At 38.8% G+C, this 16418-nt stretch overlaps 1 protein-coding gene across 1 annotated transcript in view; it reads left to right on the forward strand.

The window, feature by feature from the left end:
• Window positions 1-9158: 9158 nt before the first annotated feature.
• Window positions 9159-16418, forward strand: part of LOC105443981 (E3 ubiquitin-protein ligase TRIP12-like) — a 58532-nt gene continuing 51272 nt past the window's right edge. The window contains 1 exon segment of the mRNA XM_030981747.1: window positions 9159-9601. Coding sequence (XP_030837607.1) covers window positions 9586-9601 — 16 coding nt within the window. The 5' untranslated portion in view covers window positions 9159-9585.

Here is a 16418-nt window from a genome sequence, read left to right on the forward strand (position 1 = left end):
ATCCTAAAACTTTCCAATATATTTCCCTACGAACCTGTTTTTTTTTTTGGGGGGGGTGGGGGTACTTTCACCCTTGAAGACAAAATGGTAATTTAGTTATCATTCCATATTTTTTGAAGTAATACCTGATTTTTCTGGGGTTTAAAAAAAATTATTTGGTGATGATTGTTTTTACTTAATCTTTTTCATTTTTCTTATCCTTTGTGTGGTTTTATTTGAAAATTAGCCAGAATTGATTTTTTTTTTTGCCATAATTTTTATAAATATTTATATGAAAAAATAAAATAACGGATTTTTTTTAAACGATAGGCCTTGGCCTATGCAGGAGACCAATTATAACAACTCTGTCATCAGGCTATGATAGCATAGACTCCTTGTTTACAATCGTGGTGTATGCTTTTATTATCCTAAAACTTTCCAATATATTTCCCTACGAACCTGTTTTTTTTTTTTTTGGGGGGGGGGGGTACTTTCACCCTTGAAGACAAAATGGTAATTTAGTTATCATTCCATATTTTTTGAAGTAATACCTGATTTTTCTGGGGTTTAAAAAAAATTATTTGGTGATGATTGTTTTTACTTAATCTTTTTCATTTTTCTTATCCTTTGTGTGGTTTTATTTGAAAATTAGCCAGAATTGATTTTTTTTTTTTGCCATAGTTTTTATAAATATTTATATGAAAAAATAAAATAACGGATTTTTTTGTGGTCCGTAATTATTCTTTTATTCGCTTTTATACCTTCCTTAAAAATATAAATGTATATTATTCTTGTTACCAGTAACCAGTTTATTTACGTCCATAATCGACACATGCGTACTGACTTTTACCCCTATCATTTTACAATGCCCTTTTACCAGTATTTGCCTCCCAGACTTTTGTTTAAAGAACCTATAGATTATAGTTTACTCCAGCATCGGTGATGGGTGTCAGTAAACAAATGTCGCTTGATTTTACTTGACCACTAATAGGACAGCCGTTTTGGGGGCACCCCGCCCTATCTTTTATTTCTTCCTACTAAACCAAGGAATTGATTATGGCCTGACGATGATTTCAATCATATGCTAATTATTTTCGATAGTATTGGTTCAAGATCCACGGCTAATTTGATACTCCCCCCCCCCCCCCCCTCCATATTGAAAATTTTATTATAATCTATTCCACAGTCTTTGTTTAGTGAGGAAATTAAGACACCAGGGGCAATGACGGTGCCCTCAAATGAATGGCAGAAATAAATTCAAGGAAGAAACTTATCAGAAGTATGAGCATTCATTATGCATAAGATAAACATCTTTACGAATGTTTTAAAAGGATTGTAAAAAAAGATTTTGATTTGATTTGATTTGATTTGATTTATTGGTTTCTGCATCTTTTTTCTTTCTTTTTTCATCATACATTTTCATGAAGATAATAATTATGGTTTGATACAATATTTTAAGTGTATATAATTTCATACAGATAATAAACGAAATTAAACAAATATAGGCCTATTGAATGCATAATTAACATGCATTAGATGCAGGAGGGCTACAGAAATAAGCAAAGTATAGCTTGACGATAAAGAGCGAATAGGGAAAAGGTATAGGGAAACAAGGCAAGGGGGAAAAAGACACCAGGACGGCCCCTTCCGTTCCACGAGTAGGTCCATGGTTCCACTGAGGGCCGGCGATCCCCGGGGGGACGGGGACACGTCCCCTCTCGATTTTTTTTTACCTCAAATTTTCCGGGGGGGGGATCGTCCCCCCGGAAAATTAAAAAAAAATGACTAATACAAATACTGACTAAAGACTGCAACACACTTTTAGGCTCTCGACGACCCAAGAGTGCACCGTTTAGACAAATAAAAAGGCAAAGTCTTCTCGCTCGCATAATACTTATCCTTCAAAGTGTACAGGTAAATGTAGGAGAAACGTTAAGTGTGAAAAAAGTATATTGCTTGTTTTAATACTATAGTTTTGCTAAGGAAACTTCAAACACTTGTGAGGGGGTAGTCACTTCTGTCACCTTCACCCCTTTCGATCACTATGCTCCCTTGCACTGGCGAACTGATAAGGGGGAGGGGGGGGGGGGTAAGGGGGAGGGGGCTTCGGACAGTTGCCCCCGATAACATTCAAACGTGGGTTATTTCTAATTCGATACCAGTGATTTACTAATGTTGCTGAAACGGCGTAATTTTTCCCTGAGCTTCCGGGGGCTCTGCCCCCTGGACCCCACCAAGGGCCCTAAGGCGGCCCATGGATGCTCATCTGACCGTAATTTAATGCCTAAAAACCCTAAGCTTCAGGGAGCTCCGCCCCCTGGGCCCCACCAAGGGCCCTATAAGTCGGCCCCTGAATGCTCAGCTGATAGTAATTTAATGCATCATCAAACCCTATGGATTCCCCCTTTACCCCGCTTCAATAAGTGACCTGCATGCCAGTGTCAGAAAATAATAAGGTATCAAAATATGCTCATCCGACCGTGATTAAATGCCTACAACCCCTGAGCTTTATGGGACTTCGCCTTTGGATCCCACGCCAATTAACGCTCCACTTGCTTCGCCCGCTTTGCGCTATGCTCTACCTGATCGTTAATACTTTACCCCCCCCCCCCACTTCGAAAAACGTTCCGCGGGGTCTGCATGTAAAATATTAAAGTGGGGGTGATGCGGATATTTTTTTCTGACCCCCCCCCCCCTCAAAAAAAAAAAAAAAAAAAAAAAAAAAGTTTTTTGCTCATTACTCCACTGCTCCCTCGTCCCTCGCATTTCGTCCCTCGGTCATTAAAAGAAATCGCCGCCCCTGGTTCCACACCCTAATCTGTATAATCCCAAATCTGGGGCAGAAGTTCTTCTCAGTTGTATCTCTATTCCCTACACTTGCCTCAAACCACCGAAGGTGGCGAGTTCAACGAACTAAATCGTCCAGCCTAAAAAGATTTTATTTTCGCCCTTCGTAGAAATTCGGGGACCACGTCATCAGTTCGGCTTTCAGAAGATAGGGGAAGATCGCGTTTGTGGAGATTTATTAAAAATGATATTTGCCAGATTCTGGCTACCTAATCAGCAGTTTTGCACTTTATTTGTGCACTTTATTTTCTGAGCAAGACGGTTCTAGGACAATTATATTACCCCCTGGGCAATCACTCCCCGGCCATATGCAATTTACCAGCGGACTTACCACCCAAGGACAATTGCCCCCGACAAATTACCCCCTAGAAAAATATCCCCTCCTGGACAATTACCTCACGTGGACAATTATCAAACCGACAACCATTACCCCTCTGAAAATTTTGGACAAGCAACCCCCCCCCCCCCAGGACAATACCCCCCTTCCGAAATTATATAGGGGTGGTTGACCTGGGGGGGGGGGGGGGTTATTTTCCGGGGGTGACTTTCCTGGGGATGATTATCCAGGGGGTAATTGTGCTACACCACTATAAGAATAATCATGAATGATAAAGCATGTATGGGCAGATTTTCTGGAGGCACTATGATTTTGCTAAATCATTTATGTAATCGCTGACGAATATAGTAACCTAACAAATTGTTATATTGTAGCAACTCATTAGGCTTCCAGAATTATGTTTCTTTGAAAGTTTTCGTCTGATTTCCTACGACGGTCCTTTATATTTTCACTCAAAATGGTCAAAAGTGGGAATGCGGCAAGGAAAGGTTGCTTTACTTGCAAACATGAACCGTTTTCATCCGCTCTTTACATATACCAACTCTTGCCCCCTTTCATAGGTTTTTATTTTCTTGCATATGCTACACAAAAACTCTTTGCCCCTTTGACATGCTGCATCCAATCCCCCCCCCCCGGCCCCCCCGGCCCCCTACCTCCCCTCTAGTGATTTCCGGGTTTGGAAAGATCGATTCGGTGCATAATGGTTGCAACTCTATACAACGCGTACAGGACATGGCGCGCCCCCCTTTATTTTCATCAGATCCCATGACACAGCATAAAAAACCGTTTGATGTGGAGTACATAGTCGACTGGTTCCTGCACACCAGTTCGACCACTGAACTAAAAAATGGGCTCAGCACATTGGCAAAAGTCGGACGCCCCCTTTAGTATGAATTCTCTATTCCCCAGAGAGAGAAAAAAAAAAGGATTTCCAGCGACTCAACAATGAAATGTTATGTGCTTCAATCTCTCAATGCATGACACCCATGACAAAAGGGCATTTTTTCGCATCAAGCCTCAATCTCGCATCTTCCTCTTTGTTCTTTATCAGTGATGCAGAACAAACATTATGATTGCACTTCTTTACTTGTCGTGTTAAATTGACAGGAATACGAAAAAAGATTCAATATTTTGTTCGCGTAGGCCAATGTCTTCAGAATTAAATTATTTATACCAGCGTTAATCTTTTTCCACATGATCAACTTATTGTCACTCCACTGCACTTATTATATTGTGTACGCAATCATTGGGATAGATACAGACTCTAGAGGGAGCTGCATTACTTTCTAGATATCCGTAGAAAATCAACGTATGAGGTGAGAAACTTTGCAATAAATGTCATATTTCTGTGTGTAAAATGTTACTAAAAGTTAAGAGGATGGCTTTTATCCATAGATGAAACAATGAAGTATGTAATAGTTGAATTTGTGATGAGTTGGAATGTAATTTCTTTGTCTATTCGTGATGTAATTGTCATTTATTTGCCGGATGCTTGCAACGCAGGTAGTGCAGAGGTCACAGGCAGCGCCATAGGGCTGTGTGTGGCTTACAGGCCTGCGTATTGTCGATGTGTGTCGTCGCTGAATTGCCGGGGCACTGTCGGGCAAATTTGGCGATTCATGATGCGGCTTATGTTGCGGCATGGTATATGTAACGCACTGTACGGACATGGCATTGAGTTCAATGACAATTTCGCACTAGCTTTCTTTTCGAACTGTAGAGTCATTAGCCAAGGCAAGCTGAGCTATATGCAGGTCCTCGGCTAGGCGCCTTAGGCACCCTGAAAATATATGCAATGGCAATGGATACCAGATTGCAATACAAATTGCAAAAAGCCAATGCGTGAATGCGCCAGTCTTCTGATCAGTAGGGGCGCTGGTCCGAGAATAAGGATTGTCTTCATAAACGAGGATCGTCTTCGTAAACGCGTAGCACAGATGTTTCATATTTGTTTTGGGTATACAATGATAGATCATTGTATACTCTAAACAAATTTGTGGCATTTAGCTATGACAAATCTGGATTCCTTACAAAAGTCATGAACGTTTCATGCAAGCAAAGATTTGTAGTTTTACAGTAACCTTTTATGTGTGTCTGAGACTCTGAAGGGACAGATCTTTGTACGTGTCCAGTCAGATGAGTAAAGCATGTAACAATGGATTGGCACGGTCGAATTGGGAGACTCGCCCACTCAAGATACTGCTTTCTAAATTGGAGATTTAGCTTACAAAAGGACCAAAATAAACAATACCAACAAGAAGGCAATTATTTTCAGCCAATTTTGTCCTCTCTTAGGTCAGGAGCCCATTGGTTTTGTGTGTGGATCAAACCAAAATATGTTATGAAAAGGGAATATAGACTGAATTTTTAAAGTAGATGGTCAAAAAGGGGCAATTTGTCATGAGGAATCTGCTCATTACATTTTCAATTTGAGCCAAGCCAATCCCCTTGCAGCAAATATAAATAAAGGAAATCTGTACCCCAAATGAGAAGCTGTCTTCCAAATATGCTGCCAAAAATGTTGACAAATGTCTCTGACAATGGAGGCAGTCCCCCAAATAGGAAATAGTTTCCCATACTGGCTGTGCACCTCTACAGAGTAAAGCATAGCCTCAGATGCTACACTTTATAAGCCATGCTGCAGTGATCAAAAACAGTAATAGAGCTTGGATATTCTCTAAAACCAGAAACTTTTACCTTCATGAGACTTTGTAATTCGTCTAGAATGACAATTAACAAAACAGTAAGTTCACATACGATTTCTTGCCGTGAAAAACATCGTTGTATGATACAAAACGCGACAGTTTCATGACGCCAAAGTTTGTGGTTTTGGAGTATCTAAAAATTACTGGAAAGCAACACAAAATCCGTTCAGCAAATTGAGTCATATTCCTCATCTTTTGCAAATAGATCACTCAGTTCTGTCGCCTCTCTTTGCGATTGACGAAATTAATATAGGGAGGGGGAAAGGAGGAATGGGGGAGAGCATCAACATTATATCCTTCTCCTTTGATATTGGATTTAATATCATTTATAATTAATTTCAATGTCTTTTTTTCAGAAAGTTTGGTCTGGAGGCTTGAAGAGTTTGGCAGATATGCTTCCATACATGATTGAACACATAATCTGTAAGTCTGCCCATGTCTAGTAAATGTAGTTTCACTTGGTATAGACTTAGAAATTGCTCTGTTTTAGGGTGCCATGCTGGAACACTTTATAGAAAAATGTCCGCATAAAGCATTACTTCTGTTATGGGATATTAAAATACAGGGTGTAATGCAAATTTTACATGTAGTGTGCACTGTAGGACTGTAGGTAACACTGACTTGTGGGTAGATAAGTTGATGCCGAGTCTCTTAAAAGCATGTTGTAGAAGTTAACTTCAAGTTAACCTCTGTGCGGGCAGTTCTTGTGTGCCTTGATTTTGAAGAAGACTAAAATGCCTCCAAAAGCTGGATCTTCATTAATTGTATGGTTAAGCAGATATGCCAACCAGTATGATTTTATCGTATTTAGTACAATATCGCCTCTTGAAATACAATTTTTCATCTTTCAAAAAAAAAGGAAAAAAAGAAGAAGAAAGATTTAAACTCGTGGAATCACATAGAAACATGTACAAGTAAATCTCCTGCAACCCTGACAACAACTTTGCTTTGCAATTTTTTCATTAAATGTTAATAAAAGAGCAAACATTTTTACTTGACCTTTCTTACCAGTAACACATTTTTCTTACATTTTACTGGCCTGGGGCCAATGGGCCAGTGGTAGTGACCGATTTTCGTGAAAAAGGTGCTGCTAAATTACGTAGAACTCATGTAGGCTAGGAGGGGGGGGGGGGTGAATTGAATTAGTATTAGAAATAGAATTATAATTTGAACTTGAATTTAGAATCGCTAAAACATGGGTGAGATAGAGACAGAGTATGAACATGTATGTAAGGGGAAGGGGAGGGGCCATTTAAGGGGATGGGGGGGGGGGGTAGGAGAGAGTTAGGATGATGATTGCTTAGAATGTAGGGGTGCTACAGGTATTTACATATACACGAACATGTAGGCGGGGCTCAACAGTAACTGGCTCCCGGGACCCTCGGGCACCCAAGATCTAGGTCTGGACCCTCTGGCCCGAATTCACAAAGAAGGTTTAAATTTAACCCATGGTTTAAATCTCCATTTACACATAATCCATGGTCTACAATTAGCCCAAATAAGCGTGACACAGTCAGAGATCTAATATTAGACGTGTGCAAGGCAAGGTACGCTGAATTTGCGCCGATTTCAAACCATGGGTTAGATTTAAACCTCCTTTGTGAATTCGGGCCTCAAAGTTTCGAAATTTATACTTGGGGCTTAATGCACACAGGCCTACAAATTTTTGTCTGGATCCCCATCGGAAAAAAGGCTAGTGTGGAGCCATGATATAGGGATAGGGTACTGGTACTATTAAAAGAGTGGTACAAAGGCATGCTTTGTCTTTTATTCTGTGAATGAAAAGAAAAAAGGGGGATGGGAGGGGATGGAGGTGGATTAATACAGTAGAAATGGAGGGGGACTATCATGTTCAAGTTATCTCAAGCTTGAAATTCAAGTCTGAATGAGGGTAAGCCGATTCCACTGTCAAAGCCTCTTTTCTGCCTCGTTCATCTCCTCAAAGTGACTCCAAATTGACCGATTTTGCCATTTGTGGTAACTTCCTCTCTGTTCTGTCTGTTGACGGTCTGATGTCATTCTCATTGGTGTGGTATTCTGGTATTAAGAGTGGAACAGTAATAATAATAATAATAATAATAAATCACATTTATAATGCGCCTAATACATTGTTTCTAGGCGCAGTGATTCTGTTGTCCCAGCAGCCATTAAGTGAAGCAATATCCTTACACGAAATAAAGCCGGGACGACAGCACCACAAGTACACAATATTATTCAGTACACAATTATACAGTATGCTATGTTACATTACAAAATCAAAATTACAGTTTGTTTATACAAATAAATGAATAAATCAGCTTAATCTAACTTAAATCTAACTTAAATTCTTCTAAAGATGACTTATTTCAAATGAGGAAATACTTCCCTGTATATAATTGGACTTAAGAGGGGGAGGGGGGAAATGTCAGTGAACTTTGTCCTCATGCAATGGGCCCAAAAATGCCCTTAGGGACTGGCAGTAGATCTGTGTGTAACAAGGGTCTTGAGTTTGACTGAGATTGTGAGGGTCCGTCCCCACATATATTTGTGTGTTCATGCACCACAGGTCTTGTGTCAGTCGAGACCCCCAGTGCTGGCCCCACTTACATTTGTACGTAACAAGGGTCTGTAATGTAATGTAATCAAGATCGGTCATCCGGGTGGATAATTTTTCAAGTGTGAACGGGGTCCCAAGACGAGGACCCTCTTGACCTGGTTTTTAATACTCCACTAGGGGTACCTGTACGTGGGGGAAGGGGGCTCACTCCATAACAATAGAAATGTATGCATCATTGACTAGACTCCCACAGTGTACCCTACATTAACCTGGACATGCATACAATGTGCACATATGCGTGTGTGGAGTAGGTAAAGATTTGTTAAAGCACACAACAATGAGAACATTTAGAAGGGCACCTTCATATATTTACATGTCAAACATCAGACTCAGAGGAGCCAAGGTGTGTTTTAAGCTGAGTGAGGCAGACAGGATGATCATACACAGGTTTTTGTTTTATTCTTTAAAAAAAAAGAATGACATAGCAATAAACACTTAATCTGTGCAATGTGGCTTTTCTAGAAGGACAAGAGGGGGGGGGGGGGGAATTTTGGAACATGGTTTATGACCCTTTACTTCCTCTAAGGCTCTATCTTCTGCTGAACTGTGTGAGTAGAATCCACGTTGTTCACTCTACTACGTTTACATCTACCACGTTTACATCTACCGTACACTTATTTCTTTTGGCTGATTTTACTTCAAGACTGAGGATTTATGTGTGATTTGCTTTTGTGGTATGTGACCCTTCAGAGATCAAGCCTTTTTTTCCTAATTGACCCAACCTACATGTACATTGCATCTGTACATGTATGTGTTTCTCTGTGCTGTCTATTGCAATGACTTACTAATGGATCCTTTACCGATATGCATGCCCAGTTTACATTCGGTGTACATTCATGTAGCAGTCTTGGACTCTTGGTATATGAGTGGGTTAGGGTTAGTGCCTCTTTAGTCTGTGCAAGCACAGATTCTCATGTGACACTACCACAATCCCTAAAGCCTTGAGCACAGCCTAGCTCTGTCCGTTCCTGGCTGTGCGTGTCAAATTATCCAAAGCAGCTAATGTACAGAGCCTATATGGAGTATGCCGTCAGTCTAGTCTCAAAGTGCAGACACTGTCGTGCACCTACATCTTCACCTTTTCTTCTTGCTGATTTGACTTCCAGACTGAGGATTTCTGTATGATTTGCTCTTGTGGTATGTGACCCTGTTAGAGATCAAGCCCTTTTTCTTATTGAACCAACCTATCGGTAGTACAGTACATACATTGCATCTATTAGTGTTTCTCTGGTCGGTCTATAACAATGGCTAACTAATACATGTAGATCAACATACATGTACATGTACGTGCCCAGTATTCAGTGTACAGTGTACAAAGCAATCTTGGACCATGAAAGGTGTTAGGTTTAGGGTCTCTTAAAGGGAAAGTCCACCCCCAAAATAAGTTTGTTTCGATAGAGGCAGAATAATAAGAAAATCAGGTGAGTGAAAGTTTGAGCAAATTCTGAATGAAAATAAGAAAGTTATGAATTATTGAAGTTGTGATCAATCAAATACAAATTGGCAACTCTGTGACTTATTATACGAGCTCTCCTTCATTTGCTTTGTGCATAATATTCCATAAAATCATGTTTTCTTCGTTATTGATGACGGAATATATATATTTGTTCCTTGCAGGGGGAGTATAGAAACATATTTGCAATTATTATATTTAGGGTGCATGTATGGTTGAAATTTTTCTCGAGGGAAAATGAAAATTTTAGATTTTTTTAGTACTGAGCAAATGGAAGTTGAGCTCGCATGATACGTCATAGAGTTGCCAATTTGTGTTTGATTGATCACAACTTCAAAAATCCTGACTTCCTTATTTTTAATCGGAATTTGCTCAAACTTTCACTGACTTTTTTCTCTCATTTTTCTACTCCTATTAAAACTAACTTAATTTCAGGGTGGACTTCCCCTTTAATAGTCTGGAAGCATAGACTCTCATGTGACACTACTACTATTCCAAAAGCCTTGAGCGGAGCCTAGCCCTGTCAGTCTCTCTGGCTGTGTCAAATTGTCCAGAGTAGCTTGAGTACAGAGCCTATGTAGTATGCCGTCGGCCTAGTCTCAAGGCACAGACATTGATACGCACAGCAACTGACAAGGGGTTGTGCATGCAAACAAGGGCCTCTTATCTTTAATACAAAAAGTGGATTATTGCCTTTTTTTTAAAAGAGAGAGGGGAGGGGGAGGGGACTAGTTGGTTGATTTGCTATTTTATGTAGACATGAGGAGAATAGAGTGGAATGAATTTGATTGAGGTAGAGGTTAAAGTTATAGAGAGAGAGAGCGAGAGCTCGTATACGTGTGTATTACATGTACCGATAGGCCTATAGACATTGTCAGAGATAGACTATGTATTCAACTTATACTCAGAGGCCGTTTTGTGATACAGAATGTTCTTGTGCTTAATTGCCCCCAACAGTAACAACTGGATGATAATTGAATAGAAAAACATCCACGCATAGAGCCGAGAGGATCACGAAGGCCGGGTTTTTATGTGTCGCTCCTCATTGTTTCATTTTATCAGTTCAGTACAGTTTTATCAGTGGGGAATGGTGTTCTTCCAAGGGGCATAGTGCTCTCTTTGTTTTATATAAGCAGGGCCTAATGTACATGAACATGAAGGCCTACATGTACATGGGTACGGTTGATTCATAGAGTTCTCCATATGTTGTAATCTGTAGCTGACCCATGGGAATTCTAACTTCCCCATACTTCCACTGCATCCTCATTCATAGTAGGACACTGACAGATAGCATGTACCTGCTTCAGTCTTCACTGTTTAGTTAGTTAGTTAGAACATTTAACATACCTATCTGCTTTATCAGTGATTTCTTTGAAGTTTGATCCTCCTCAAACAATATCGGTACATGATACATGTTTGTAGTAACCCTGTAACCAATCATCTGATCGGGAACCGATCGTTGGCCGTTCAGGCGATCAGGTGAAATGGGATAATAAATTCCGGTCGTCGATCAATGAAAATGATCAGAAATTATGCCGAAAATTTCCAGTTTTGGGCTATCATATACTAAAAAACATGCATAGCTGCGATTATTTTGTCATGTCGAGTTGTTTTAGACCATGTTTGTTGATATTAAGTGCCTTTTCATGACTTTGAAATTAATAGTATTAGTCTAGTATGAGATGAGGCAAAACATGTGAGCCACCATTTTGGATTATAATGTAGGCACACATTTTTGTCCATTGTCATTACGGCATGAAAATAGTTCTTAACATGAACTACAACAACTTTGAATGAAAGAATCATCAAAGGTATGAGCGATTTTAGGTATTGGAGTGCTGAACTAACAGTAAAAAAAAAAAAAAAAAAAAAAAAAAATTGAACCAATACTTTTTGCTGATAATTGGTATTACCTTTAAGTAAGCTCTTGTACATGTAGTGGTCACTTATTTAGTCACAAGGAAGAAATATATGGATTACTGAACCGGACTAGAATAGAAAGGACACCTGTCTCTATTGACAACTAAAATGGCCTTGGGGAAACAAGCTTGATTGGAAAAGGAGCTTACATTCTAATGTCTAAATCATAAATATAGCGCTCATGTCTCTCAGACTTGACACTCCTAGCGCTCCACAATTATTATCCCAGTTTTAGCATGGCTGCCACTATGGCGGTCTAGCTTTTCAAGGAATTAATTCCAGTCAATGAATGACTTTAACGGGGCATTATGTTTTCGGGTTGTCCATCTGTACGTTCATCCGTCTGTATGTTTCGTTCTCGTGATCCCGATATCTCAAGAACCGATTGATGGATTCCTGCTAAACTTAGGTCATGTATGTATCTTGCAAAGCCAATGAACTGATTAGTTTTTAGGGTCATGAGGTCAAAGATAAAAGGGTCATACATGTATATGAAAAATAGCTTCTGTTTTGGTTTGTGAAATCGCTCTATGATGGAGGCATCATTTTTTTTTAACTGCTCGCAGTCGAAGTTCCATCTAGTTTTTTTCAACTTCAATATATGTATTTCTTTATCTCATTTCATTTGTCAGGTGAAAGATAAAAGCAGGCAGCCTGAAAGCTACATATATACATGTACTGTACACCTGTAGGACACATAAATAATTGGGTAGTAATGACAACAATGCATGCCTAACACTGCCTATTGTACAGACATTTTGAACAGTAGCTGTACCAGGACATACCTCTTACATTATGCTGTTCACTTGTAATACATTGTGTTAATAGTGGGAGGGTCAGTGACTGGATACAAATATTAATAGTATTCATGAATTTATATCTTATTATTTACTTCGATTATCTTTTACAGTCCTTCTCCTCACTCTATGGGTATTTTCTTGAAAGTTCTTGTTCTCTCAGTATGTATGGAGCCTAAAAATAGAAATAAACAGACAACAAAGACTTTTAGTGGATTTTCCCATTGTACGTCCCGAACAGCATAATACCTCGTGCTGTTTTGTCCCCAACTCTTTATTTATGTTTGACTTGTAGGTTTGGTCAATTTTTTTTATAGAAATAAAAAATATGTGTCATCAACTAAAGAGCGCTAAATGATTGCATGTACTTGGGAAGTTATCCACATTTACAAATATTCTGACCCCTAGGACTATATTAAAGCAATGCAATGAATCTAATTATGTATGGCGTTGAATCATAGAACTCTTGTTGACCTTTCCTTGACCTCTTGAGTGATATCATTCTCTTCAATTTACATGTGTGTATTAGAAGTGTAAGCCTGTCAGGTGTATAGCCGTTTGGTCTACTACTACATACATGTATGTAGTTCATCTACTACCCAATTGGTCTATTCCCATTTGGTCTATACCCAGCCAGTCTACTATTAACATGGTCTAACAATAATTTTGTCTATTTATCATTTAGTCTAATGACCATTTAGGCTAATAGTCATTTGGTATAATTTCCATTTGGTCCAATGGCCATTCAGGCTACTGGTCATTTGGTCTAATTTCCATTTGGTCCAATGGCCATTCAGGCTAATAGTCATTTGGTCTAATTTCCATTTGGTCCAATGGCCATTCAGGCTAATAGTCATTTGGTATAATTTCCATTTGGTCCAATGGCCATTCAGGCTAATAGTCATTTGGTCTAATTTTCCATCTCATCTTATCTCCAATAAGTCTACCTTCCATTTGGTCTGATTGCCAGTCGGTCTAATATTAATCATTTAATCATAAATAATAATGATCATCAAGTGATTATTAGACCTTATGGATGGTAGACCAAACAGCAATTGACCATCTACACTACACAAAAATGTACATTGTTCTGTACATACATTGTATGTACATGTACAGCTGTTCTAAATACACATACATGTGCATACATGTACATTTTCAAGTAGGACTGTGGCCTACATTCCACGTCAGAATTTTATTTTGAAGGGTCTCACATGGTCATTCACCCTTCTAACGCTTTAAAGAGAATGATGAAATAATTGATTTTAAATAGACACTTCATGGTCTTTATAAAGAGAAGGTTGAGTTCTTATGGGAGAGGGTGAACAAATATTTATAAGCTTTTCCATTCTTCTTGTGTTAAGATGTTAAGTGTGGAGGAATATTATTGAATATTAGATAGCTTAATTTTTTTTTTCCCCCAAACAATGCTTTTTGGGGTAGAATTTTTTTTTTACAAGAATTTTTTTTTAAAGGTTTTTTTTTTTTTCATAAATTATCTCAAAATATTATTTTTCAGTCAGTTTTTTTTGCACTTCTTTTTCTAAAATTTGGATTGCCCCCGAAAAAAGAATTCGGGCATCAAAAAATATGGACCCCCCCCCCCCGAAAAAAAAAAATCAAACCAAGGCTATCTAATATAACAGTTATTGACTGGCAGGGGGTATATAACATTCTTTGGACCTGAAGGGAGTTATATTTTCCCTCGTGACCATATTTTCCCTCAGCGCTGCGCGCTTTGGGAAAATATAACCACTTGGGAAATATAATTCTCTTTAGCAGTCCAAATAATGTTATATTACACCCCCTGCCAGTCAATAACTGTATACAATATGCCGCCTGAAAATGATGACTCTTTCAATGCCCTCATATTCGAAAAAATGAGTGGAAATAGCTGAATGTTGGACCAAACATTCATGCCCCCTGTTTGTATACACCGATTCGGTTTGGGGGTTTTATGTACCTGCCCGCCGGTGGCGGTGCTATAACTGGGGGGCTTCTCCGATCCAGCTGACAGTACAGAGAGCTCGAGAGCGGTTACTAGCTAGCGGAGCAGCGACCCTGGCCGGCCTGGGCGAGGTTCGGTATAGGTATAGCATACCCGTTGCAATGTAAGCTAGCTAGCTGCAGTCAGACGCCCCCCAGTTATGGCGTCACCTTATGAGGGCGCACTTCCACCAGAAGTCGCCCGAATCGGTGTATAGGGAGTATGGACTATAGTCCTATATACCCATTTTTGCAAGACTGTCAATCTCTTATTATTTTAATGATTCCTTAACTTTACGTTAAATAGTATTATACACTAACTCCTACATGTATGTCATACAAAATCAACTTTTTTCAATTGCTTCTTGACAGTTTCTCTCATCATAAAATCGCGTGACCAGAACTCAACTTTATCTTTAAGCTAGACTCTTCACGCTTTTCTCCAGAAATACAGAAATAAGATATTAAAATTTGGAAACCAAGATTTCCTGTAGCCTGTGGGTTAAGTCATATTTCACAGATCACGGGAATACATTTAATCTTAACGATTAAACCCTCTTAATGCTAGCTGTCTGCTTTACATTCATACAGAGTAGGGTGTGGCTGGAAATGTGGAAGGTTTGGATTTCAAAGAGATTAGCAAATTAGGGTGAATTTCTGATAGACGAGCAAAGAAAAGAACAGACATGGGATTAGCAGTCATATTTTAATGGCGTACTCGTATTTGGGTCAAATAAGATGTCTTCCTGGAATTGCATGTTTTTGTTTGGAGTCACAGATTCATTAATGGAGGACATGTAGGAAAGGTTAAAGGTACCATCAAACTTTGAAAATAGACCTTGAAAAGCATCGGGAAGCAATTAGATTCATTTAGATAGTGTCAAAAACAGGAATTTCTATTTGATTACTCATCTACAGGTAGTTACTGTATGATGATATCTATGATTATTGCGTTACAGTTTGTTGTTTGTAACCAACTTGGTGCAATTATTGCTCTAATGTTACAAAAAAATTGATGCTAATTTTCCCGTACAATCCTTTGTTAATTTTTTTCTGAGATTGTCAGAGAGATTAATAATAATAATAAATAATAATATTTAATTTTTATATAGCACTTAATACAAATGTCTCTAAGCGCTTTTACAAATATACTATTACTAAGCAGTTCAATTCTGCTCTAATGTAAGAAGTACCTTTAAAGGGAATGGAGAAAGGTTTTTTCCCTTTAAGCTTACCGGTACATGTATAATACATGTACATGTATGTACACATGTTGTTGCATGCTGGATGTCATTTACATGTATGTAAACAAGTTCAAGTAGATAATTGAATGCAATGTGCACATTTTGTGTAGCCTACTCGTGATGCGAAGTAAGACATACATTTTAGGTCCGATATGGATGTTGTGCATGTGGCACAAGTTATATTGGGGACTTCTTCCTTTGAGGTTTGAAAACCACTTTCTGCCACTTGGACTACATTATTTTGCAATTTCAATTCCAGATCGTGTTCTCCTGTGCAAGCCTAGCCCTGTAAATGAGAAATTCAATTTGTTTCTTGCCTAGATAGGGATTTGCATTTTATTCTATTTCGCCTTTAACAATATGTAAATGTAAGGATCAGAACAGGCTAGGTTACATGTACATTAGGGACCGTGTAGGCCCTACACTGGGCAACGTTTCATTTAGAAAATTATATTTGGAGTATATATCTATTTTATAATTGTAATCTTAAATATTGTACATGCCTGCTGTTTTTGCAATGTGGCACTTCACACAATTCAGCACTTGTTAAAAAA

This window comes from Strongylocentrotus purpuratus, unplaced genomic scaffold (genome assembly GCF_000002235.5).
Source record: "Strongylocentrotus purpuratus isolate Spur 01 unplaced genomic scaffold, Spur_5.0 spur5_scaffold_12, whole genome shotgun sequence".
Lineage (NCBI taxonomy): Eukaryota > Metazoa > Echinodermata > Echinoidea > Camarodonta > Strongylocentrotidae > Strongylocentrotus > Strongylocentrotus purpuratus.